Source organism: Rhineura floridana, chromosome 16, assembly GCF_030035675.1.
Source record: "Rhineura floridana isolate rRhiFlo1 chromosome 16, rRhiFlo1.hap2, whole genome shotgun sequence".
NCBI lineage: Eukaryota > Metazoa > Chordata > Lepidosauria > Squamata > Rhineuridae > Rhineura > Rhineura floridana.
Genome location: NC_084495.1, coordinates 19,874,126 through 19,898,281, shown reverse-complemented (window position 1 = coordinate 19,898,281; position 24,156 = coordinate 19,874,126). Strand labels below are relative to the sequence as shown.

Here is a 24,156-nt window from a genome sequence, read left to right as displayed (position 1 = left end):
GGTCTTAAGCAACCAGTTGGATTCAATAACTGTCAATAGTTGTTATGACATTGGCTTGGACCCTAAGATAAGTTAACTTAAGGAAGTTCATGGAAGGAACGTTTCCCATAGCAACATAGGAAGCTGCTTCATATCCAGTTTATACCATTGATGCATTTAGCTTAGTATTGTCTATACTGGCAGGGAACATTCCCAGCCGTCTCTGGAGATGCCAGGGATTGAACCTGGGGCCTTCTGCATGCAAAGGAGATGGTCTGCCACTGAGCTATGGCTGTTCCCCTTCTCTGCCCATAACAACCCCCTGTGCCCCACTTTATTCAAAAGAGGCTCCCCCCACTCCTCCACAGAGGCTTTTAGGGGGGTTGCAGGTGGCTGCACAGCAGGAGACAAGAAGCATTTCTTCTGTGGATGTCCTTAACTTGGGTTAAGTGCACACTTGTTCCTTAAAAAGCAACAAGACCATTTTATCTGGGTGCAGTTTGAAACGAATCTGAACACAGCTGTACACATCTTTATTGTTTAATTGGAATACACCCAGCCCTGCTGCTGATGTCAAACCTTTTAGAACCGCCCACAGCAAAGTGTTTCCATTGGACGCACCTCAGAGTTGCAACGGGTTGATCGGCTGAACAGTTTTGAATTCGGTGTGAAGCTGGCTTGAAGGAAAAATGCATCCGTTCTCAAAAAAAACCAGATTTTGAGTTTAAAGGGGCGTGGTTTGATTGATGTCATTTGTCCCTGGATTCACAACACAGAGGTAGAGGCGCACTGAAACCAGTATAACCGCAAGTGTGTCCGTAACTTGTTAAGATCTAAGCCACTGGACTTTAACAGTTCTGTGAGATGTTGAAGATAGGCAAGGCTTGCAGGAAGAATGGAAGCAGAGAAGGAAGGAGGTAGGTTGTACAGGAAATCCAGTACTTGTAGTAAACCATACGGGCAGGCCTCAAGCCTACTCTTTGTTATTCCTTGGTCTACACTTTGTTGTTCCTTGTTTGACCTGTGAAAAGTGAATTTTCTGTGGGACCCCTCTTACTATTCCAAAAGCTCTGCCCCATTTTGTTGCTTGATGTTTCAATCCCAACTACCTTTTGTACTTGACTAGGCGTTTAAAATGATTTATTGCCTCCGCCACTCCCATTATTCGCCGGAAATGCATAGCGTGCAGAAATAAATACCAAATCAAATCTCGCCCGTGTGTTGAGCAGAGCGGCTCTGCTTTGATGAAAAACCAAACCACAGACCCACTCTCTTTCTCTTTTTATTATTTTAATCACTTGGATTTTTGTGTGGGTTCTGAAAAGGATGAATTGTTAGCTTGATGGATAAGCCGAGTACTAACAGTCCACCTGCTTGGGAGGGGAGTAAACACACGTCAATAAATTGCTAGGAATGGGGGATGTGGGGAAAGATGGTGTGGCGAGGGCAGCTGCCTCTTGTGTCAGTCAGTGGGGAGATTAGAATGCAGCTAAGTGCTCTGCACAGGGAAACTCCATTTGCTAGATTAACTGAGCACCCAATCAAAGGCTCGGTTTGGATTCTTTGCAATGGATCTGTCAGCTTTTGGCTTCCTACGCTTGTCAAATAAGGAGCAAGAGATTTCAGGACCGTGCTGCTGAAATTCCGAGTCTAGCAATTCTATTGCTGATTTGAAATAAAGAGTCTTGTTACAGAAACGGCGCCTCCCCACACACACACCTCTTTTCACGGCAGGAAGATTGGCTGGCTATTGAAACCGTGCATCTTCCAGCCCTGAGGGGACGAATAAAAGGGCATTCAAATTGAGAGACTCATAATCAGTATTGTGGTTCTCAGATGTTACTCGGCCTTCTAATTATAGTTGCCCCAAAGCTCCTGCGGGAGACATCTGCAAGAAACAGCACAAGTATCCAGAAGTCTGCTTTGCCAGCCCTAGGGCCCTTATGAAAGGCAGCTTGGCAATTTCTCTTTGAGATGAAGTTCCTAAATTTTCTGCCAGGGTAACTGGGTAGAAAGCAGTGAGTGGTTGTTCCACCGAGATCACTCTAAACTCAAGGAGCAAAGGTCTGCTCAGCTGAGCCATTCACACCCAGCCAAGGCTTGCCTGCATCTTAATTTCAAGCACTCCGAGCACTGGCTTTTCCCTGAAGGCAGGATGTGAATTATGCAGGGGCACCTGGGAGAGACCAAGCAACTGGATGCTTGAAGGAGAAGGTGCAGGAGGATCTCCTCTGGACTTCAAATACTATGGCAGAATCGCAAGCCCATTGGGCATTGTGGCAGCGATGAGAGAGGGTGTCAGGGCCAATGCAGGTCAGCCCTGCAATCAATCAGGTGTTTGGGTCCATAGCAGAATACTGGCCATCAGTCTGAGGGACCAAAGGTGAGTAAGAACAATCCTGTAAGGGCTTGCTGGTTCTGTGTGCGGCTGCCTCATAGGGAGAGCTACTGAACTGCAGGTGGCAACTGCTCTTTGAAGTACTTTCAGGCCCTGGACTGACTCTGCCCACCCTGGCTGGCCATTGTATTCTCCTGGACAGAAGGGTGTATAAAAAGGTTTCCTGTTCCAGTTGAGCTTTGCTTCAGCAACATACTCTTCCCCAAGTACTGGTGGGTTCCTGCATCCTTAATTATTGTTCAGTCCCAAATGCTGGCTTGCTCGCTCCTTGATCCTGCCTCCTAGTTTGCAGTTTGGTTCTGACTTACCCTTTGGTCCTGACTACTGGCTCCTGATTCCCAACTCTTGACTCACCCCAGACTGCTGCCCGCAGCTCAGTCCTGACAGGCCCAGAGTAAGCATGGGGTAAGTTCCAGAGACATCAGCTGAAGTTCAAAGGGGCCAGAGGAAGTCAATGTAATCTGAGACAGATGAGAGGTCAAATCACAAAAGCAGTCATCTCCAAGGTCTAAGAGTCAGGTACAGGTAGTATAATCTGAGGCAGAGCAGACAGGGCTTGGGTTCTGAAAAGCAGCAGGACAGGGGAAGGAAGCTGAAGCTTAGCTGGGTAGTGATGAGAAGATGGAGGAGTAAGTTCTGAAGTTAGGGTTTTGTAGAGCCTGGTGGACAAGGATTGGCCCTTGTGAGTCAGCTGGTGGATTATTCAGCCAAGAGACAGTGCCAATGCTACAGCCTAGTACAGAGCTCAGTCTGTAAAGCTTGTATGAGGAATTCAACACAGAGAGCTCCTCTAGATGACCAGTTTATTCAGTATTCATCCTGATTTGCTTGCACAAAGCTTACATAGTGGTTAGGCTATCTGTCTTTATTGAGCATTTATTGTGATTTGTTTACAGAACGGTTATACAACAATGAACATTCATCCTGCATTCATCCTGCTTTGCTTGCCAGGTGTTTACAAGTCTTCCTGTTAATCATACATTCATCTCACTCTTTTCAATGCTTTTCCCTGTCACTTTCCAAACTGCAAAAAAGTCTGGTTTGGTTTTTTTTTAAATTAAATTGGATATATTGCACTAGGGCAACAGAGCCCTTTAATCCACTTTGGATGCATTTGAATCTTCCTCGCAAAATACTGGCAGTCTGGAGGCACCCGGGGCCTCTCTAGAACTGGTGTTTTTTTGCGGGTCTATTCTGCAACATGTCATTGATGTAATAACAGTGCATTAGTGGTGGATTTATACTGGATGCACATCATTCCACTTTATTAGTTTTCTGTGATGCTTCCCTAGCGTTTTTACATTATTGTCTTCTGGAAGGGCACTCTTGTGCTACAGCACAACAAAACCAGGATGAAAAAAAATCCTTTGGGGTATGAAAAAATTACAGGATTTCATCAGCAAGCTATGGAAACAAAGCAGTATGTCCACTCTAAATCCTTTGCAGGTGCAAACAGTTTTGAAAGCAGGATCATGTGGAACCACCCCAATAGCACCATGAGCACAAATTATTATAGATGCACAATAAAAAGGGAGTTTGGAAGTGCCCACAGAGTCCTGGGGGCACAGGAGGTATGGCATTAGAGTGCGGCTGCTGAGAGCCCTGGTTAGAAACACGCATACCCCTACCTCTGGTGCCTTACAGAGGATCATCTTCCGTGAGCCCTATCTTTGTGAGCTACTCTCCCCTCTTTGTAGAGTGCAGGGATGTGGCTTAGGGCGGGACCACACTTCACTACACAAAAGCAAGTTAGTCTTCGACCTCCTGGCAGTAAGGAGGATATGGTGGTTCAGCAAGAGTGACAAGGCAGCATGTAGGAAAAGGTTCAAAGTGCTCTGCCGAAAGGTTCAAAGTGTTCTGACCAAATGAATTGAGACAGAGCTACCCCTATGTGCTCTGATCATGTTACATCTGTTGAACATGGGTCATGGGTGGGAGCGGGGGATATCTAAGCTTTATCCATCATATTTAGGAAAGATGCTTCCCTAAAATAAATCACATCTATCTAACCTGCCACATCCTCTGTTTTTCGAGTGGTGGCTTAAATTCATGTATGCATCTTTTCCTAAATTATTGCCTCCCCTGCACTCCAGGTAGCTCACGGACGCTTGCTTTCAATATCGACACTCTGTAAAAGCCATTGATACAGAAAAAACATAAGATAAACATTTGACAGCTTTATTGTTCAAAAGCCCACCCGAGTAGATGGGTCTGACAGCCTTCCCATGCCCCAAACACTAACACAAGAGTGCTGTAGTGGGTTTTGTCTGCAGTTCTGCTTCAGTTGGGGAATAGAAGTAGATCTATTACTCTTCCTCTCCACCACTACCCTCTAAAGAACATCCTCAAGAGGAAGCTGGCTTGCTGCCATGCCAGATGGACTCGGAGACCTACCTGCTGTCATCTGTTGCATCTTAACCAGAATTGGTTCTGAGAAACTCTTGGGTTGTGCAGCCACAGAGCTCCAAAGCTGGCTGATTGATGGGAGACCAGCTGTCTCCCTCAGAACAGCGATGGTGCTATCTGATGGTGCTGTCCTCAGATAGCACTGACTTTCCAAATGTGATTGTGGCGCAGATGGTGATTGAATGAATGTTGTAAGACAGGAGGGTGGAGTTCCCTTCCCTACTCCTCGCGGATCAACTTCAACATCACGTTTGGAGCAGGTAGGCATGGTTTGGAGGAAACGGCCTCATTGGCTAAATTAGGGTTCTTACCAGGCCTAATTAGGCTCACAGGGTGAAGATTCTCCACTCACAAGCAATTTCTGTGGTGGATCTGACCAAAGGTCCATCTAGGCCACATTCATATCATACATTTATCCCACTATTACTCCACTTTAAACAGTCATGGCTTCCCCCAAAGAATCCTAGGAAGGGTAGCTTCTGAAGGGTGCTGAGAGCTGTTAGGAGACTCCTATTCTTCTGACAGAGCTACAGTTGGCAAAGTGGTTTAACAACCAGTCCCTCTTCCCAGAGAACTCTGGGAATTGTGGCTCTATGAGGGGAATGGGGGTCTCCTAACAAATCTTATAATCTTTCACAAACTACACTTCCCAGGATTCTTTGGGGGAAGCCATGACCGTTTAAAGTAGAATAATAGTGGAATAAATGCATGGTGTGACTGTGGTCCTAGTCTTGCATTCTATCTCTAAAGGGGACTATTCATATGTTTCTTGCAAAGCTCACATGAAGGCGAGGACACCCTGTTTGTCTCCCACCATGTGGTGCTCAAGAGATTTTCTGCCTTTGGACATGGAAGGCCCTGTTTAGCTATTGCTGGTTGCAACCTGACTAGTGGCAGCCAACAAGAGTCCTTCACCTTGTGGCCCTTGTATCTTCCAGAGGGAATCTTTATGGAGTGACCGCCACAGAATGAAGCTGAATGTTAAGATTCAGGACAAAAAGGAGGTATTAATTCACATAGCATGTAGTTAAACTATGGAATTTGCTCCCTCAGGATGCAATGACAACTACCAACTTGGATGGGTTTTAAAAGAGGATTAGGCCACTTCATGGAGGATGAGGCTAACCATGGCTACTGCCCACGATGGTTTGGTTCTGCCTCTGTGCCTCTGAATACCAGTTGCTGGGAATCACAATTGGGGAAAGCACTGTTGCACTCAGATCCTGCTTGCAGGCATCTATTATTATTAGTCTATAGGCATCTGGTTGGTCACAGTGAAAACAGAATGTCAAGCTGGATAGGCCTTTGGCCTGATCAAGCAGGGCTTGTGTTCTTATGACAGTGAATTGGCAAGTGAATGTTCTGCAGAGATGCTGTTCTTCTGTTGGGAACCTAGGTCTGAGTCCAACTCCCTGTGGCTGGAAAGGAGGCAAGTACCTGGAGTAGAAAGGGTGACGGGCCTACAGGAAGGGAACAGTCTAGAAGCACAGAGGGCTTGTGGCTTCCTTGGGCACAAGGTTGCAGGAAGTCTTGGAGCTATATAGCAGATATAGCAGGCAGTGGCATAGGAGTGGCATTCCAGGATCACTTGCTTTCCAGGACTAGGAGGGGTTGGCTTTGCCAGGTTCATATTGCAGCTTGAAGCACATGCAGTTTCTTCCTCCAACCAGTGGCATGAGGAATTCTGCTGCATTTTTGGTGTAAGCCTCACAGTGCATCTAAAGGAGAAACTTCTTCACCCAGCACATACTTAAGCAATGGAATTCACCCCCATAAGATGTGGTGATGGTCACCAACTCGGATGGCTTTCATAGAGTATTAGACATATTTATGGAGAATAAGACTGTCAGTGGCTGCTAGTCAGGATCAGAGGAGGCCTGCCTCTGAATATCGCTTGCTAGGGAGCAGCAAGAGGAGAGGACTGTTGTCCTCATGTCTTGCTTGTGGACTTCCCAGAGGCATCTGGTTTAGGGATGCAAGAAGGCATTCTTTTCTGTTCCGCCCTGCATTCCTCGCATGCAGCACTGTCCCTGTTCCACTGCAGTTTATCTTCTGCCAAAACATATGCTATGTGTCTTGCTGTCCGCTGTGGTGAAATTATATAATGCATGCAATTTACATAATTAATTATGCAAATCATATCATCATGTAATCACACACATTCATTTCAATGCAAAGAAAACACAGTGCAAATGAGGGGGAAAACATCATTAATTACATATCGTTTGCAGACTGAAAGCAGCCACTGCAGTGAATGCCAATCGTATTTGCTGGACTGATTTCCGTTCTGTCACAGGATCAACAAGCGAATGTGGGCAATTTCCGCTCCAGTAAGAATTCTCAGACTTCTCTAGTCTGGTTGGCCATTTTGATCTTGCTTCCCCATAGGCATCTGGTTGGTTACTGTGAGAGCAAGATGCAGGACTAGATAGGCCTTTCTTTGGTCTGATCCAACAGGGCTGCTGTTATGACTCTCTGGGTGGAGCCGTGCCCACCACCACTCTTTCTGCACAGGTTTGGATTCTTGCTGCTGTCTCCTGGCAGGATAAAAAAACAACTCATTTTCTGCCTTTGATTGGTTTCTGCAGACCAAGCTTGCATGTGAGGAAAAGGCCCTTGAAGGCGAGACTTTCCATCAGTGGTGGAAAAATTACTGTGAAGCCGCGAGGGCATGCTTTCCAGTACAGTGTAATAACAGAGCTTCTGTTGTGGGGAGTAACAAGCTCTGGCTCTGGATGTGGTAGAGAAAGACTAAATGATGCATTGATGGTATCCACAGCTCTGTAAGACCATCACTTAAGGAGGCTGTTTTCTCCCTGCAATGTGCCTGGATAACTCCCATTAATGCTAATAGAGAATAAAGCCTTTAAGGAATTCAAACCACTTAGATTTTATTTCCCCCCGCTTTGCTGGGACTTCAGCTCCATTTCTGCCCCTCCCAGAAATATCTCCCTGGCTGTCTGATAGCAACCGCAGAGGAGAGAAATCTGTTCTTAAATGTGAAGAGGCCGTAGACTGAGCATCTGGTTTGCATGCAGAAGGTCCCAGGTTCAATCCCCAGCATCTCCCAGGTGGGACTGGGAAAAGAATCCCTGTCTGATATCCTGGAGAGCTGCTGCCAGTCAGTGTAGACAATACTGAGCTAATGGCCAGACTCAGTATAAGGCAGCTCCCTATGTTCCTATGTTGTTCCTGTGTGAAACTGGAGCCGGTGTCTAGTTGGGCTGCTCTAGTTTGAGCATCTACATGTGTAGCAGAATCATGTGGAGTTGCTCTTCCTATCCTAGACTGTCTCACTTAACTGATTGTTATATTTGTATCTCTCCCTGCCATCACCACTTTTTCGGGTAAAACTGTTCCAAGCTAACTAACAAAAATCATAAAATACATATATCAAACGATAAAACAGCAAAAGAAGATCACTAAATGAACAATTAAAACACCAGTGTTTAAATCATGAAAGCCAGCTTAAAAGCATCCATTAAAATGCAAAGTGGAATGAAAATGCTTTTCAAATCCACTTAGAAGGCATTTAGGGAGGTAGCCATAAGTACTTATTTTGGGTGAGAGTTCCAAAGACATGGAGCCACCACTGGGAAGACCCCATCTCTGGCACCTGCCACTCTGATCGCTCTTAGTGGCAAGCCAGAGAGCAAAGGCTCAGAGGCCAATCTCAGGGTCCAGGCAGGTTCATATGGGTGCAGGTGGTCCGTGAAGTAGCATAGTCCCAAATCATTTAGGGCACGAGTTCCCAAACTCTGGTTCACAGACCACCAGCGGTCTGCAAGCTTCATTCAGGTAATCCGTGACGTGTCTGTGGATTTGTGGTTGAAGATAGGATATGGTTCATCCTTCATATTAAATAGTCGTATTGATCTTTTGTTGTAGTTTTATTGCTTCTTTTATTTCTTGTATTTTATTGTATTGCAGCTTGAATTCTATGGAACTGAAGTTGTAATGAAGTAAAATACAATATATGAGAAATAAAAGGAGCAATAAAAATACAATTAAAAATCATACAGCATCTAGCACAGCACATTACAGTTGCTACAATAAGCGGAAAAAAGATTTAAGTGGTCCACCAAGTCCCCCGGTAATGTTCAAGTGGTCCATGGGGAGAAAACGTTTGGGCATTACTGTATTTAGGTCTTTTAAGAGCCAAAAACAGTACTTTAACTATTAGACAACCAATGAAACTGATCCACAAGGTGACCCTTTCTCCCCCAACTTCCTTTTTTGTTTTGTTTTGTTTGAGAGCCAGTGTAACACAATGCAGAGATGAGCAGATTTCAACCTTATGGGTTCTCCTTTATTCATTAACTAGAGTCCCGATGTTACTAATAGCAGCTTGCTTGGAGTGGAATGTGCAGATGCTTAGAACTAAGGAAGTGAGTGCCTGTGAGCACATGCTCAGCCCTGAGTTTTGTTTTCAGTCCCAGATGCAAGTTCAAAGTAGTCCTTCCATGCTCAAATTCACACCTGTCCCCCCACAAGCTTTCTTTGCCAGCTTTAAGGGTAACTGAAAGACCCTTTTTGTTGCTGCTAATGTTCAATAATTAGAAGTCGGAGACAGTTGCTGATCTACATACAGGGTGGGTCCCGATCTACCTTCTGCGTATACCTTGTATTGTGGATGAAGTGTTGGATTAGATTCAGGTTCAAATCTCTACTCGGCCATGCTGCACACTGGGTGACCTTGGGCCAGTCACTTATCTCTAAGCCTAACCTACCTCACAGGGTTGCTAGGAGGATAAAATGGGGGAAGGAGACACCTCAGCCCCTTAGAGAAAGCGTAGGTTAACAATGCAATGAAAGAAGCTTCCTGTTGCTGTCTGTGATGTGAGGTATGGGGGCTCTTTCCTCATTTTTAGGGAAAGCATCTCCTTTCACTTACTGTTCTTCCGAGACAGCTGTTTGGTGCTGTTCCATCCCTGGGAACGTGAGGCTTTTCAGAAGATGGTGCCTTTCATGAAAAGAGCCAGACTTCAGCGAGCAGACTGACAATGAGCAGCAACTTGTGGAGATGAGTTGGGAGGAGGCAGCGCATCTGCTTTGCATGCAGTAGGTCTCAGGTCCAGGTAGCAGGTGATAGGAGGATTCTCTGCCTGAGACTGTGGAGAGCCAGTCAGAGTAGACTATGGCATACTCACCTGATGTGGAGTAAGCTAGGTTTCTATGTTCCATAGCTCAGTGCTAAAGCAGTGAAAGAGCCGTCGCTCAGTGGTAGAGCATCTGCTTTGTATGCAAAAGATCCCAGGTTCAGTCCTCGGCGTCTCCACGTAGAGGTGAGAGAGAATCCTGCCTGAAACCCTGGAGAGCTGCTGCCAGTCAGTGTAGACAATACTGAGCTAGATGGACCAATGGTCTGACTTGGTATAAAGTTCCTGAAAGATTGATCATAACCCTTATACCCAGTTGATCACTGCGCTCTGCAGGTGAGAGCTTCCTGCAGATACCATCTTATCAGGAAGTCCATTCCGCACAACATAGGAAGCAGACCTTTAGTGTTGTGGTACCAACCCTTTGGAATTCCTTCCCCGTAAACATTAGACAAGCACCATCTCTGTTATCTTTTCAGCATCTACTGAAGACCTTCCTCTTTCAACAAGCCTTTTAAGTAGAGACCTTGTCCAGTCTGGATTGGTTAAGATGTTTTTAAAGCTTTTTCTAAAAAGATGTTTTAAAATGTTTTTAAAGATGTTTTGTTTCAATATATTTCAGAGACGCTTTAGAGTGTTTTTAGTGGGAGGAAGAGCAGGATATACATTTAATAAATAAATAATAAAGCCACTTCCTGTATTCCTAACCTGGATGGTTGCATTTTCTTCCCCAAAGCCAACCCTTTTTAAAACAACAACAACAGGAAGCTCTGGAATTCCTTGCGTCAGGAGGCTCATTGAGCCACTTCTCTCCCAGCCTTCAGAAAGATTGCTTTATTCAGATATGCTTATGCTGCTGCCCAATCCCCTGAGTTTGTTTATGATCCTTCCATTTCTAGCAAACTCTCGTTTTAAATCGTTTTGTTGTTGTTGTTGTTGTTGTTATGTTTGTGAGCTGCTCTAGGGTCTTCCTGTGGGCTCTGAAAGTGGCAAAGAAACAAGTAAGCAAGCAAGCTGCTTGAGAAGATGGGAGCCTCTTTTTTTTAAGTTTGGCTTTGTGCTGCATCATCTTCATTCTCTTTCTGGTCCTCATAGGCCAGCCCTTCAAGCTAGATCCCAAAGTGGCTCACAAGAAGTTGAAGATCTCCAACGACGGACTCCAAATGGAGAAAGATGAGAGCTCCTTGAAAAAGAGCCACACTCCTGAGAGGTTCAGCGGCACAGGATGCTATGGTGCGGCAGGCAACATTTTCATCGACAGCGGCTGCCATTATTGGGAGGTGACGGTGGGCGCCTCCACCTGGTAAGTGACTCCACTGCTGGTACTGAGCCTCACATAGACTGCTGAGGGGGGCAGATGACCAATAGCATGTGACACCTCTGCTAAAATACCTACACTGGCTACCCATGTGCTACTGGGTCAGGCTTAAGGTTCCTGTGTCAATATACAAAGCCTTGCACAACTTGGGCCCAGGACATCTTAAGGGCCACCTGTGCTCGATCACTGAGATTATCTGGAGGAGCGCTGCTAGCTACCCCCCCCCGTTACAGAGACCCCACTGACCTCTACTAGAAGTTAGGCATTTAGTGTTGCCAGTCCCATGCTGTGAAACCCTCCTCCAGCAGAGATGCGGCAGGCACCCTCGCTTTTGACTTTCAGGTGTCTCTTGAAGACTTTTTTATGGTGATGGGCCTTTGCAGTGGTTTAAATTGGTTAACCAGTCACTTTCATGATTAGTTGTGTTGTTTTTAATTGTGTTTTTTGTTGTTGTATACTGCGCTGATGTTTTATAATATGGTGGCACAGAAATACTTTTATAAAATAAGAATAATATCCAATCCTCAGTCACAAAATTTAGAGACTGCTCTTCTAGAGACTGTAGGAAACCAAAGCAATGCTGGAGGTCATAAGAGCCCAGAGTTCTGCCTTTCTATTTCCAGCTAGCAGCTACCCAGACCCCTTCCCTTATAGTCTGTCTCCAGCATCTGATGTTTAGAGGTACATTGCGCCTGAACATGGATGCTCCATTGTGCTATCATAGCTAGAAGCTTCTGCTTTATCAACCATGAACGTGTTTGGTGGTTCTTGTTCTTTTAAAGCCCATCTAAGACCCTCCATGGCGCAGAGTGGTAAGCGGCGGTAACGCAGCCGAAGCTCTGCTCACGGCCGGAGTTCGATTCCAACGGAAGGAGGAAGCTGAATCTCCGGTAAAAGGGGTCGAGGTCCACTCAGCCTTCCACCCATCCGTGGTCGGTAAAATGAGTACCCGGCGTATGCTGGGGGGTAAAGAAAGGCTGGGGATGGAACTGGCAATCCCACCCCATATATACGGTCTGCCGAGTAAACGTCGCAAGACATCACCCTAAGAGTCGGAAACGACTCACACTACAAGTGCGGGGACACCTTTACCTTTTTAAGTTTAGTGGCTATTGCATATGGCACTTAGTATTAGTATTCATTAAATTTATACCCCTCCCTTCCTCCCAGAGGAGGACAGGGTGGCAAACCGCAAACAATAAAAAAAACCCTTTGAAAACAATTCCAATGCTAATGCAGACTGTACAAAACTCTGTTTCTTGGGGGTGGGGAAGCTTCCTCAAATATCGTATCTCACTAGTCCCATTGGTGAGTTGTACTGTGGCAGTGGCCCATGTCAAGAAACTCTGTTGCTAAAGTTTATTCCCACAGCCCTGGCCAGAAAGCAACCACATCATTTAGCCTGTTCCTGGTGCACACCAACTAGAGTTGGTCAGAAAACCAGGTAATAACCTGGTTGTTGTTATTTATTAAATTTAAACCCCACCCTTCCTCCCAAGAGGAGCCCATACAGCCAAACTATGGCTTCTGCATGATGCACATGGGCCTTGGGTTTCTGTGCTCCCCCTCTTCCTCCGGCAGAGCTGTGAACAGATAAGAAGCATCTGCTTTTACTCATAAACTATCCAGACGTTCCTATTACATCCAAACTCAAGCTCTTCCCCCACCCATTGACCTCCGCATTTTTGACAATAGCATGGCCAGTAGTCAGGAATGATGAGAGTTACAGTTCAACAACATATGGAGGGCACCAAGTTGAGGAATGCTGGTTTAAACTATGGTTTGAGAACAAGCCCAAATCATAAACCATGGCTTATGATGTAGTTCAGTGGATCCCAAACTTTTCCCCCCACAGACCACCTGAAAATTGCTGGGGGTCTTGGCGGACCGCTGAATGATTTTTCTGCCTCTTGTAGCAATTGCAATATGCTGTGCTAGATTCTGTACGGTTTTTAATTCTTTTATTTCTTACATTGTATTGTATAGTATTACAGTCTGCATTCCTTAGAATTCAGTGTGATACAATAGAATACAATATAAGGAATACAAGAAGCAATATGAATACAATTAAAATCAATATGAATATTAAATTTGGACATGCAGCGGGCCACCTGGATGAAGCTTGTGGACCACTGGTGATCCATGGACCAGTTTGGGAACCCCTGATGTGGTTTCTCAACATCAGACTTGTCACATCTTCTTTGCCTGAATTCGCCATTGTTGAAGTGAAGCCTATGCCCCTCCAGAGGTTGGTGGATCACAACTCCCACCATCCCTGGCCTTGCTGGTTAAGGCCGATGAGGGATGGAGTCTAACAACATCTGGAGGGCCACAAGTTGCCTATCTCTGACTTAAGCTAATCCAGCCTTTCCCAACTAGTGGGCCACCAGATGTTGCTGGACTACAACTCCAGCCCCTCCAGCCATGCTTGCTGGAGCTGATGGGAGTTGTAGTCCAGCAAAATCTGGTGGCCTACTAGTTGGGAAAGGCTGAGCTAATCAGACTTCCCAAAGTTTGAACATTATCAGGAAACGCTGGCTATTTTTCAAAAGAGGACGCAAAAAGCTTCCAGTCTGTTCTTTGTGGTTATGCCAAAGGCTGGGGGAGCAAGCAAACCCAAGGTTTGTGCAGATTCATGTATGTAACACCAAACCATGGTTTAGCATTATGTCCCAAAAGCTCCAATTTATTTGATTGGCTTAACCACCTAAGAAGAGTCCCCAGGCTTGTAGTCAGGTATAGATTGTTGATTTATTGTGCCCACCAACAAAGAACCTCCCGCTTCCCCCCCCCGCCAGCACCTGCAGGGGCTGTGGGTTTCCTGCCCAGCACAGCATCACAGGATAGCAGACCACCCAGCCAGCCCAGAAAGTTTGCAGATTTCATTAATAAGTCATTTTTCAGGGAGCTGCTCTTGCTTTGGGAATGTCTCTCTCTCAGGAAGCCATATTCATTCATTCTCTTTCGCTGAAGGGCTTCATTTAAAAATACACGGCAGCAAGAACAGCGCAGGCTGTGTATGTACTCTTCCAGGTATGTGAACAATATGCTGCTCACTCTGCGCTGCAGGGAGGGAGGGCACGTCTAATTGAGCTGAGAAAGGGCTGCGATTCAAAGCGAGCCTCGGGCATGTGTCGTGCATTGATCAAAGGCGCAGGGGGACTTGCAGCTTCCAGCCATTGCCACTGAAACATAGTTGGTCCCCCCACAGTTTTCCAATCAAATTGCCCTCCTAGGAGCCAGCATCCCTTCTTCGTCTCCAGCACCACCACCCCGACACAAAGTGCAGGGTTCAGTTGAGGGTGGGGTTTCTACGTGGTAGGTCCATGGCCAGGGATCTACTTCAGATCCCGAGTGAGCTTATTTTACACTCTGCTGACTTTAGAGCCCCTCGTTGCATTTGTTGTCGCCTAACCATGCTCAGGTGCATGAGTAGTAAGCTTGAACAGTAGGTTTGGATCTGAAGCCTGCCTGCAAAGGCTCGGCATGGGGAAAAGCCGCAGCACAGTGGCAAAGCATTGGCTTTGTATGCAGAAAGTCCCAGGTTCATTTCCTGGCATCTTCAGGGAGGTCTAGGCGAGACAATGACAGTGCGGTTGGCTGAAAGAGATAATGGCAAGCCTAAGGTTATTCAGTGATCATCAGCCTCTTTGAGTTGTGTGACTGAGATAGTTCTCAACTTTAAAAACAGAGAGCAGGGATTTAGAACCTGGTCTCCCTGGTTGAAGTCCAGCACTTAGGCACAATGCCATACTGGCTGAATCGATTTAGACTGTAATCCTATACCCACTTACCTGGAAGTAAGGATGGGGGGAAATTTTTAATTCAGTTCACATTTAAAGCTGAATTTATCAAATTCACACTTTCTGAAACAATATGAGAACTGAAACCTAGTCATCCTTCGAAATTCATACGTATCTTAATTTTGCAATGCAATTCTGCAGTGTTTACAAAAATGCATTTAGTAGGGGGAATTGTGCATAAAAATGAATATAAGTGAAAATAACATTAAAAACATCTTGTATTAGAAGAAAATGCTTGCAAAAATTATAGAATCTGCATACAAAAATGCATTAGAAGAAATTTGCACTAAAATGCTGAATAATTTTCATGAGGTTTTTTTTAATTGCAAATTCCTGCATAAATGTAGAGAACTGAATTTAAGATTGGAAAAATGAGAAACTGGGAGAAGTGAAACTGACAGATCCCTCCATCCCTACCGGGAAGTAAGCCCCTCTGAACTCAAATGGGCAGGGTAGACATGGTTAGGATTGCACTAGTATTTAATAAATTCCCATTCTTAACTCTTGTTTCAACTAGTCCAGAGGTTTCCAAAGTGTGGTCTATGGACCACCAGTGGTGCGCAAGCTTCATTCTGGAAGTCCACAGTGTGTCTGGGGATCTGTGGTTGAAGACAGGAGATGGCGCATCTATCCAATTAAATATTCAATAGTTGTATTTTTATTGCTTCTTTCATTTCTTACATTGTCTTTTATCATATTACAATTTGAATTCTATGGAATCTAGCATACTGTATTACATTTGCTACAACAGGCAGAAAAATCATTAGGTGTTCCTAATTTTCAGCAATGCTCAGGTGTTCCGTGGAGGAAAAAACTGGGGCCTACTGAGCTAGTCTCTTGAATGTTAATGCTTGTTTTCCCTGCTTCCCAGGTATGCAATTGGAGTTGCCTACAAATCAGCCCCCAAGAACGAGTGGATTGGCAAAAACTCCTCCTCCTGGGTCTTCTCCCGCTGCAACAACAACTTTGTGGTGCGGCATAACAACAAGGAGATGCTGGTGGACGTTCACCCACAGATGAAACGCCTGGGCATTCTCCTGGACTACGACAACAATATACTGTCCTTCTATGACCCAGCCAACTCCCTCCACCTCCATACCTTTGAGATTTCTTTCATCCTGCCCGTTTGTCCCACCTTCACTATTTGGAACAAATCTCTAATGGTCATCTCGGGTCTGCCTGCCCCGGACTTTATAGACTACCCTGGACAGCAAGAATGCAACTGCCGGCCTCAAGAGTCCCCATATGTATCAGGGATGAAAAGTTGTCATTGAGGAGTCAAGAAGGCCCTTCCCTTCCAGCTCAAGTCTCAGGAACTACTGCGCAACTAGACTGGAAGGTGGGCTCCTGCATCCTGTTGTGGTTAGCAGCAACTCACCGCATTGGGCTAGCTTATATCCCAAGGAAAACCCACCTCTTTGCCTCTTTGGCGCACTCTGTTGGAGGAATGTGGGTGGGGTGTTTCATGGACTGAATTTTATTTTATTTTATTTTTTGGTAGCACTACTGAATTTTCCCCAATGGAGTTGGCATGTCTTGTTCATTTCCTCGTGGGAAAAGAGTGTCACGGCAGGGCTTGGGGTGGGTCAGTCCTTCCCGATGGCCAGGTAGCTGGTAAGCAAGACTTTTTTTTCCTTCTGTATGGAAAGAGTGTTCTTAGGGCACCTAGGAGTTTCCAGCTTGCCATTTTGAGAGGGCCAAACAGAACTGGAACCAAAGCCATTACCTAGAAAACACAGGATTGTCTTGCATATTAACATCATAGGTAACAATCTTACAGGTGGGTCATTCTGTCCATCTGCAGATGTTGTCTCTGCACGTTTAGACCATGGTCATATCCACATCATAGATTTAAAGCACCCTTGTACCACTTTGAACAATCATGGCTTCCCCTAAAGAATCCTGGGAACTGTAGTTTGTGAAGGGTACTGAGAGTTGTTGGGGGCGACCCATAACACACTACAATTCTTTGGGGAACTGCTAAAGTGGTATAACAGTTCTTTAAATCTACGGTGGTGAAGTGACTCGTGTGGAGGAGAGAGCAGGACCACACCTGATGGCCCCACTTCTGGCATTATAGTGCCCCACCAGCCCCACCCTGAGTCTGTATATGCATAGGCCCTTTGTGCCATTGGGAATTCTGATCACATGAGAACCTACACAAGTACAGCTGTGTAATCTCTTCGCAGACATTATGTTGAGCATGCATATGGCAAGGAGCCTCTTGGGTGTCGAACATCAAGGGCGGGGCCAACAGGCGAAGTCCTGCTCCTTCCTCTGCATATCATCCTGTACTCATCAAGTAATGTGAAGAAGCTGTGTGCCAAGGATAGGAAACCTTTGGCCCCTTTGGTGGACTCCAACTCCCATCATACCCCTGACTATTGGCCGTGCTGGCCGGGGCTGATGAAAACTGGAGTCCAATCACATCTGAAGGCCACAGTTTCTCCATTCCTGGAATAAAGACATGGAGGCAATGTCTACAGAGGACTCTTTTGTAAATGCGTTGTATACGTGCTTGGCAAGTCACGGCTTCCATGCACGTTTAGGTGTGATGAAAAACCCCACGGCTCTGATGATCGCATGGGACAGTTTACAGGCAGATTGATTTTGTTCCCTGCGCAGAAGTGCCTTTCATGTAAGAATTTTGTGAACATATAAACAGCCCAGAGTACTACAAAGAACATGCTCGGTTCAGAAACGGGTGAAGCAGTCTATGAAGTCTGGAAGTCTATGACTACTGTAGCGTATTCTGAGATACAAAGCAGTGGCCCTTTTCTCCCTGGGCCACAGAGACTATTCCAAATGTGTCTTGCTGTCTGAGCTACACTTGGCGTGAGCTTTATCAGAGGGAAATGGGATTTTTTTCTTTTTAACGTGCATTTAAAGCATAAGAAGGAAAGTTTAGAGCACACTCCTTTTTAACCTTGGATCCCGACTGGTAGAGGCCAAAAGCAATCCACAGGTCTTTGTGTTTGCTTCTGACCAATCTATTGACTCAGACCATTTGATCTGAGGTAGGCTCTCCGTAGAGAAAACCCGAAACACTGGTGTTCACTGGAACTTGCTGCTTCCTTGTCCAGAGGCTCCTGTCTCTCTCCGGCTGTGTTCAACACATATCATCTTTGTTTTTCGGTCTGCAAAGAGTATCCCAGAGGAATGGAGGAGCTGGGAAGCCTTTGGAACATCCCAAGAGCTGCTGATTTTCAGAACTGTTGTACCAGATGACACAGGAACCCGAAGAAGGGGCTTGAGTGGGAATTTTAGGCACAGACACTGTATAGAGCAAAGTGAAAGGCATCCTCCTTTGCCCAACACAAGCAAATGGAAGATGGCACTGTGTGTGTGCTTTTTTTCCTGGGTGGAGAGAGGGTGGGTGAGTGGGCACTGTAGCTGTAAAATCCTGTGAGTGAAATGTACAGGTTCACCCCATGTTGGTTTCAGGCCTGGTGCCCAGCAAGTGGCTTTGCTCTGTATGAAATCTGTTGGGGACCATGCAAAGGGAACCCAGATTGAAATGGCGGTCAGCCATGTAATGATGGCATTTAGGAGTTTGCAAGAGTTACCATCTTTCTTTACAGCAAGGGAGAGATACCTTGCCCCTCCAGATGTTGTTGGACTCCAGTTTCTGTCAGCCCCAGCCAGCATGTCCAAGAGCCAGGAATGATGGGAGTTGTAGTCCAGCAATATCTGGAGGGCCACAGGTTCCTCATCCCTGCTTTAGAGGTAATCGCCACGTTCCATTGTTGGGTACCCCATGGCTATGGGCAGGATCCTGAAGCACAGTTTTGTGCTTGCTGCTAAATTTATTTGCCAGATTCATAAGACATGGCTGCCTTCAATGTCTTTCTTCAAGTTGTGTGATTGAGATGGATCCGTGCTTTAAAAACAGGCAATTTTTAGTTGCTTCCTCTGAAGAGGAAACATAAGGCATTGGTCTTCAACTGGTGAATCAGGACCCACTACCAGGTCATGGCCTGATCTAAAGTGGGTCACAACAGCAGTATTACCACCATGCAAATACAGGGCAAAGAATTAATAAAAGAATCCCCAAATGCATATTGGAGTTAAAGGTGGGTCCTGGGTATAAAACAGATTGAGTACATGAACCCAGGGAGCCCCCACACACACACCAAAAAATCCACATGCCTGGAATTATTTTGCATTTGGAAATCCAGGATCAGCTTGGGTTGAATCCAGTGCTAGTTCTACTTAGAGCAGACTCATCGAAATTAATAAACATGGCTAACTTCGGTTCATTAATTTCAATCCTGCAATTCCATTGTGCACGGTTTTGCACAGAGTCCAATAGTCTGTCTTAATATCTGAGAATCACAACTTTTGTTGAAAAAGGTGGGGAAAGGGTAACTAGCCATCACATGTGATCAAAGAGACATTTGAAAGCATAGAGCCAAAAAAATCTACACGGAGCGCCACAGTTTAAGAGATAGAATACCCTTTCAGGGCTTTCCTTTCTCTACCAGGTGCCCCCAGTTGTGCTTCCAGACCACAACAGATTCTCACGTCTCCTGGCACCACCCTCTTATTGGACTCCTCCCCCCCCCAAAAAAAACTCCTGCAAAATTTCCAGTGCTCAGATTGAGCCACTAAAGCTTTGCAAGACAAAGAAGTTCTCTATACAAATGTAATAATGTATTTGCATCAAGAAAGTCCACATTCTGAAGTCAGAGTAGATCATGCAGAGTTTGCGGGGTGGGGGGTAGTTGAATATCTTCTCTGAATAGCAACATTCCCTCCCCCTCCCCCCCCACCATCCATCTCCCAGAAATTTTATTTTCTAGAGGGGAAGGATTTGGCCTGCTTCCCTGTCCCTTCCTGTTGCTGGTAACTAGGCAGGTAGAAATGCATTAACACAATACTGTCTCCTTGCTCTGCTTTTTGGTTTGCCTAGGTCAGCTTTTCCCAGCTTGGTGCCCTCTGGATGTCTTGGACTACAACAATGGCTGTGCTGGCTGGGGCTGGTGAGAGTTGTAGTCCAAAAGCACCTGGAAGGGGCACCAAGTTGGTGAAAGTTGGCATAGGGCCACATGGTCCTGCTGTAACATTTAAATCTCTCCTTCCCTAGTTCTCTGCCCTTCTTTTGGCTGATCACATGAGAGAACTGCCTCATGGCATGCTGCTAGGCAGAATTAAAAGCCAAGTCAGTCCCTTCGGGTTTGTATTTGGTGTCAAGTGAGGAAGACAGAAACAGTCTGATAAAGGGTGAGGCTTTGCACAGATTGCTGGTAACTGGAGTAAGAGTGGCCTCTTGTCTGATCCAAAAGACAAGTGCCCTTGTTTCCTCCCCGCTCCCAATTTGGACCTGTACAGAATTTTCTTAGGGATGCAGGTAGCCTCTGATTGACTTGTTGAGTCTTTTCCTGGCTTAAAATAATTACCCTATTGCAGCCTCCGTGTGTCCTCTATGTATTCCCAGGGACAGGGAACCTGTGGCCCTACAGATGGTGCTGGATTCCAGCAGCCCCTGCCAGCATGCAAAATAGTGAGGGATGATGGGAGTGTAATCCAGCAACTTCTGGAGGGCCAAAGGTTCCCCATCTTTGGCATATACTGTACATGTGTAATACTATACAGGTTTGTGGCAGCTGAGCCTGGAACACCACGTGCCCCAAGACAGCCCTAGGAAGCTATTCAAGAGTTATGCCTGACGTTTTGTTTTTGACTTTTTTATTATAATTTTTTTTTAAAAAAAAAGTTGGGTTGTATCTAAGTCCTTCTCTGAGTAGACCCACTGAAATTAATGAGCTTAAGTTAGTCATGTCCATTAACGTGAGTGGGTCTACTCAGAGTTGGACTAGCATTAGATACAACCATTATGTGCCTGTCCAAATTCAAGGCATGTAGCAAGTCCATATATTTAGGAATCAGGTAGTTCCTGGGCTAGATCTGGCCCTCTTGACAGGTGCTACCTGGCCCACCCAATTGCTAGGTGCAGGGCAGGTATGGAGGGGGCTGTGGCATTTGCCAGCAGTCCATGATGGAAGATTCAGGGATGCCCTGGCCCTCCAGCTCACTCACCATCCGGTGGGTCTTGGGGGAAAACCACCTTGGGCTCCTGCTGGGACGAAGGGTGGGGTATAAATCAAATAATAAATAAATAAAAATGGGTTGGTGACCCAACTAAGGTGGTATGCCTGTTGCTGGGTTGTACCCCTTTGGAGAATGGGTCTCTTCTAGGGTCTAAATGCTCCTACATGCAAATCCTCTGTACATGTACTAAAAAATGCACCAGAGAGCTACTTCTCTCTAAGATGCTACTTTTCTGTGTGGAGTGCCCACCTGAGGTCCAAAGTGGTACAGCCTGAACCGGTCTGCCACCTCAGTGAGGATTAGAAATCATATGCCCAATAAAATCAGCTTAATCAATACTAACGAACTTTCCCGAAAGAGACACTCTTTACAGTATTTTTGAAGAATATGATTAGTCAGACTTTGGCAGGGTTTTTTTGTGGGGGGGAGGGAGCAAGATAGAATCAGAGTCACTGCAAAGAAAGCCACTGCCTGCCTTTTGCTTGGATGAATGGTGCTGTGTCAATCAAGCCTATGGCCCTCCAAATGTTGTCGACCTCAGTCAGCATAGCCAGTGGCCAGAGACAATGGTGGGATGATGCCTAACAACATTTGGAGAGCCGCAGGCCTTCACTCCTGTGCCTAGAGCTGCTTCAGAACTGTAATGAAAAGGTGGACTTGGACTTAGAAGGGGGGAGAGCCCCTTGTCAGTGGAGCAGTGGAATCCACTCTCGGGCTTTAGTCCAAATTTTCAAGGCACTGGCCAAGGTGCTGAAAGCATCACCCTTCATCACCAGTCTGGGCTATTTTACATTGCCTGTCTTCCCTCTGCCATCCAAGGGGCTTTGATTCAAACCACTGCGGGCACATTGCTTTGGGGGCCCTGTTTTTAACCAGCTGTCCTCCCACCTCTTCTGCCTGTCACATCACACAGCCCACATGGCTGCTCTTTGGCTGCACTGTCTTCGGAGGTTTTTGGTTGTGAAGGCGTTTGAGCGCCTCTGGAGGAGAAGGAAAGTCCAGCAGGGGGTCTCCAGCGTGCACAAGTGGATATGTTCTGAAGCTGGCTGCTGTGTTAGCAGTGAGGGATGCTTTTTCATCAGCTCTGAATTGCCTTTGCTAATAGCAATAGTGTCATGATCATTTCTCCGAGGGGCAGGAGATCAGACAGAGCCAAAGCCCTTCCCTGGCAGTGTTTTTCCCACTTTGTACATTTCTAAGAGTTTCAGAGGCTGACTGCTTAGTGAAAGCAAGATAAGATACTGCAGCTGCAAGCAAATGGCCCTTCCCTTGTCATGGGATGGAGAGAGAGAGAGTGAGAGAGTGTGCATATCAACATTGTGGGGAAAGAAACATCTGCTCAAATCACTGGTGAGGAGGAGCGGACTTGGTATCTGAGAGCATCACCTGCCAGCTTCACAGGCATTTGGACACTGATGTCTGCTTTCCTCTGCAGCTAAACACAGTGTAAAGAGATAAAAATTGTCACCTGGTGCTTCAAGTCTTTCTCTTGGAGGGCCCGGTCACATCCCCACTCAAGATCTCTACATGTACAGCTGGCTGGGGTTGTAGTGACAAAGCAGGCTTATTTTTCCTGGTCCCCATGGCAGCATTGATGAGGATTGCTAAGGGAGGCTACATGGCCTCCATTAAATCTTGAACGCAAAGGGCCATTTAATGTGACTCTTGGTGGGGTTTACACTGATTAAAGTCACCCCTCTGGCAACGGACGGGAAGAGGCAACAAGTGGTGATGGCTTGGCAGTGCTTACAGTTGTGGTCCAGCTAGTGGAGAATTTTTGTTTCTTTTCCCTTTGCTAGGATACCAGTCACAGCCCTGTTCTGCACCAGCAATTCGATGAAAGCAAGCTGGCCAGGCACCTGTGTCAGACCTCTCTCTCTCCCCATTTTAACAGTGTGTCCAGTTTGGGCACCTTCTTCAGCTGCTGTTTGCCTATTAACCTCAGGTCACATCTGCACTATACATTATGCACATTTAATGCACATTTAAAATGCATGGCTTCCTTCCAAGAATCCTGGGAGCTGTAATTTACCACTCACAGACCTACGGTTCCCAGCACCTTTAACAAATTGCAGTCCCCAGGATTCTTTGAGAGAAGCCATGTGCTTTAAATAGATGGTGTAGATATAACTTTAGTGTTCCTAGCAGCCAGTTTGCATATGATCTGATCTGCACCTACTAATGTATAGCATCCTATGAACATGGAAACATCCAGTGGTGATAAAAGAGATCCTGTGTCCATAAGGACAGAGATCTCTGGCACAGGGGGACTATGTGGTATTGACATGGAAATGCTCTGTGTTACATGTGGAGTTTCCATGTACCAGAGTCACACCTTTCAGGGAAGTGACTCACACCGGGGTCAGGCAATGCGTAGCCCAGTCCTTAGCAAACCATCCGATTGGTGAAATGTGTTAAATGTGACATGGCATCCCACCTTGGCCGGTAGCGACGTCCTCAGCATTTCTTGGAGTCACAAGATGGCACCACTTCTGCTTTCATCCCCTGCCTACTTTGGCTGGGCTAAGAAAAACTTGGGACCCTTGGCCGAAGCCCTTGTCGAGCTTTCTCTGGAGACATCTGTTGGCTCTTCCTTGCCCTAGTGCTGCACCTGGCTACTTGTATCATATTAGCTGCGATGTAATCTGATTTTGGGGATGTGGTGAAATTTTGGTTACCGTGAAACCTGTCGGACTTTCTTTTCATATGTAACATAACTGGGGTTTTGCATTTTCTTTGTTAATGTGTATATATAAAATATAAATATATATATACATAAAAATATAATATATATGTATACATTCCAGACGTGTCTTTGTGTGGAGTAGAGCATCAGACATTTGGCCTAAGCGGTGTGGTTATATATTTCTGGTTATATATATATATATATATTTCAGAATGTTTCAGGACACCCCCAAGATCCATCGGGTTTAAATGTGACACTGTACACGTGTGCACACGCTTTGGCCAATTGGTTCTCAGCACTCTTGGCAGTCATAAGATGGTGGCACTTCTTGCATTCTCCTGCCTGCTCCATGTCAGCGGGATCAAAGAGGTAATAGAATAATCCTGAGCTAAATGGACAACTATGGATATGAAGCA

At 45.8% G+C, this 24,156-nt stretch overlaps 1 protein-coding gene across 1 annotated transcript in view; it reads left to right on the top strand.

Annotated features, from left to right (window-relative positions):
- Window positions 1-23,794, top strand: part of MID2 (midline 2) — a 211,809-nt gene extending 188,015 nt beyond the window's left edge. The window contains exons 9-10 of the mRNA XM_061598437.1: window positions 10,978-11,185; window positions 15,875-23,794. Of these exons, the coding sequence (XP_061454421.1) occupies window positions 10,978-11,185; window positions 15,875-16,277 (611 nt within the window). The 3' untranslated portion in view covers window positions 16,278-23,794. The remainder of the gene's footprint in view (window positions 1-10,977; window positions 11,186-15,874) is intronic.
- Window positions 23,795-24,156: the final 362 nt, after the last annotated feature.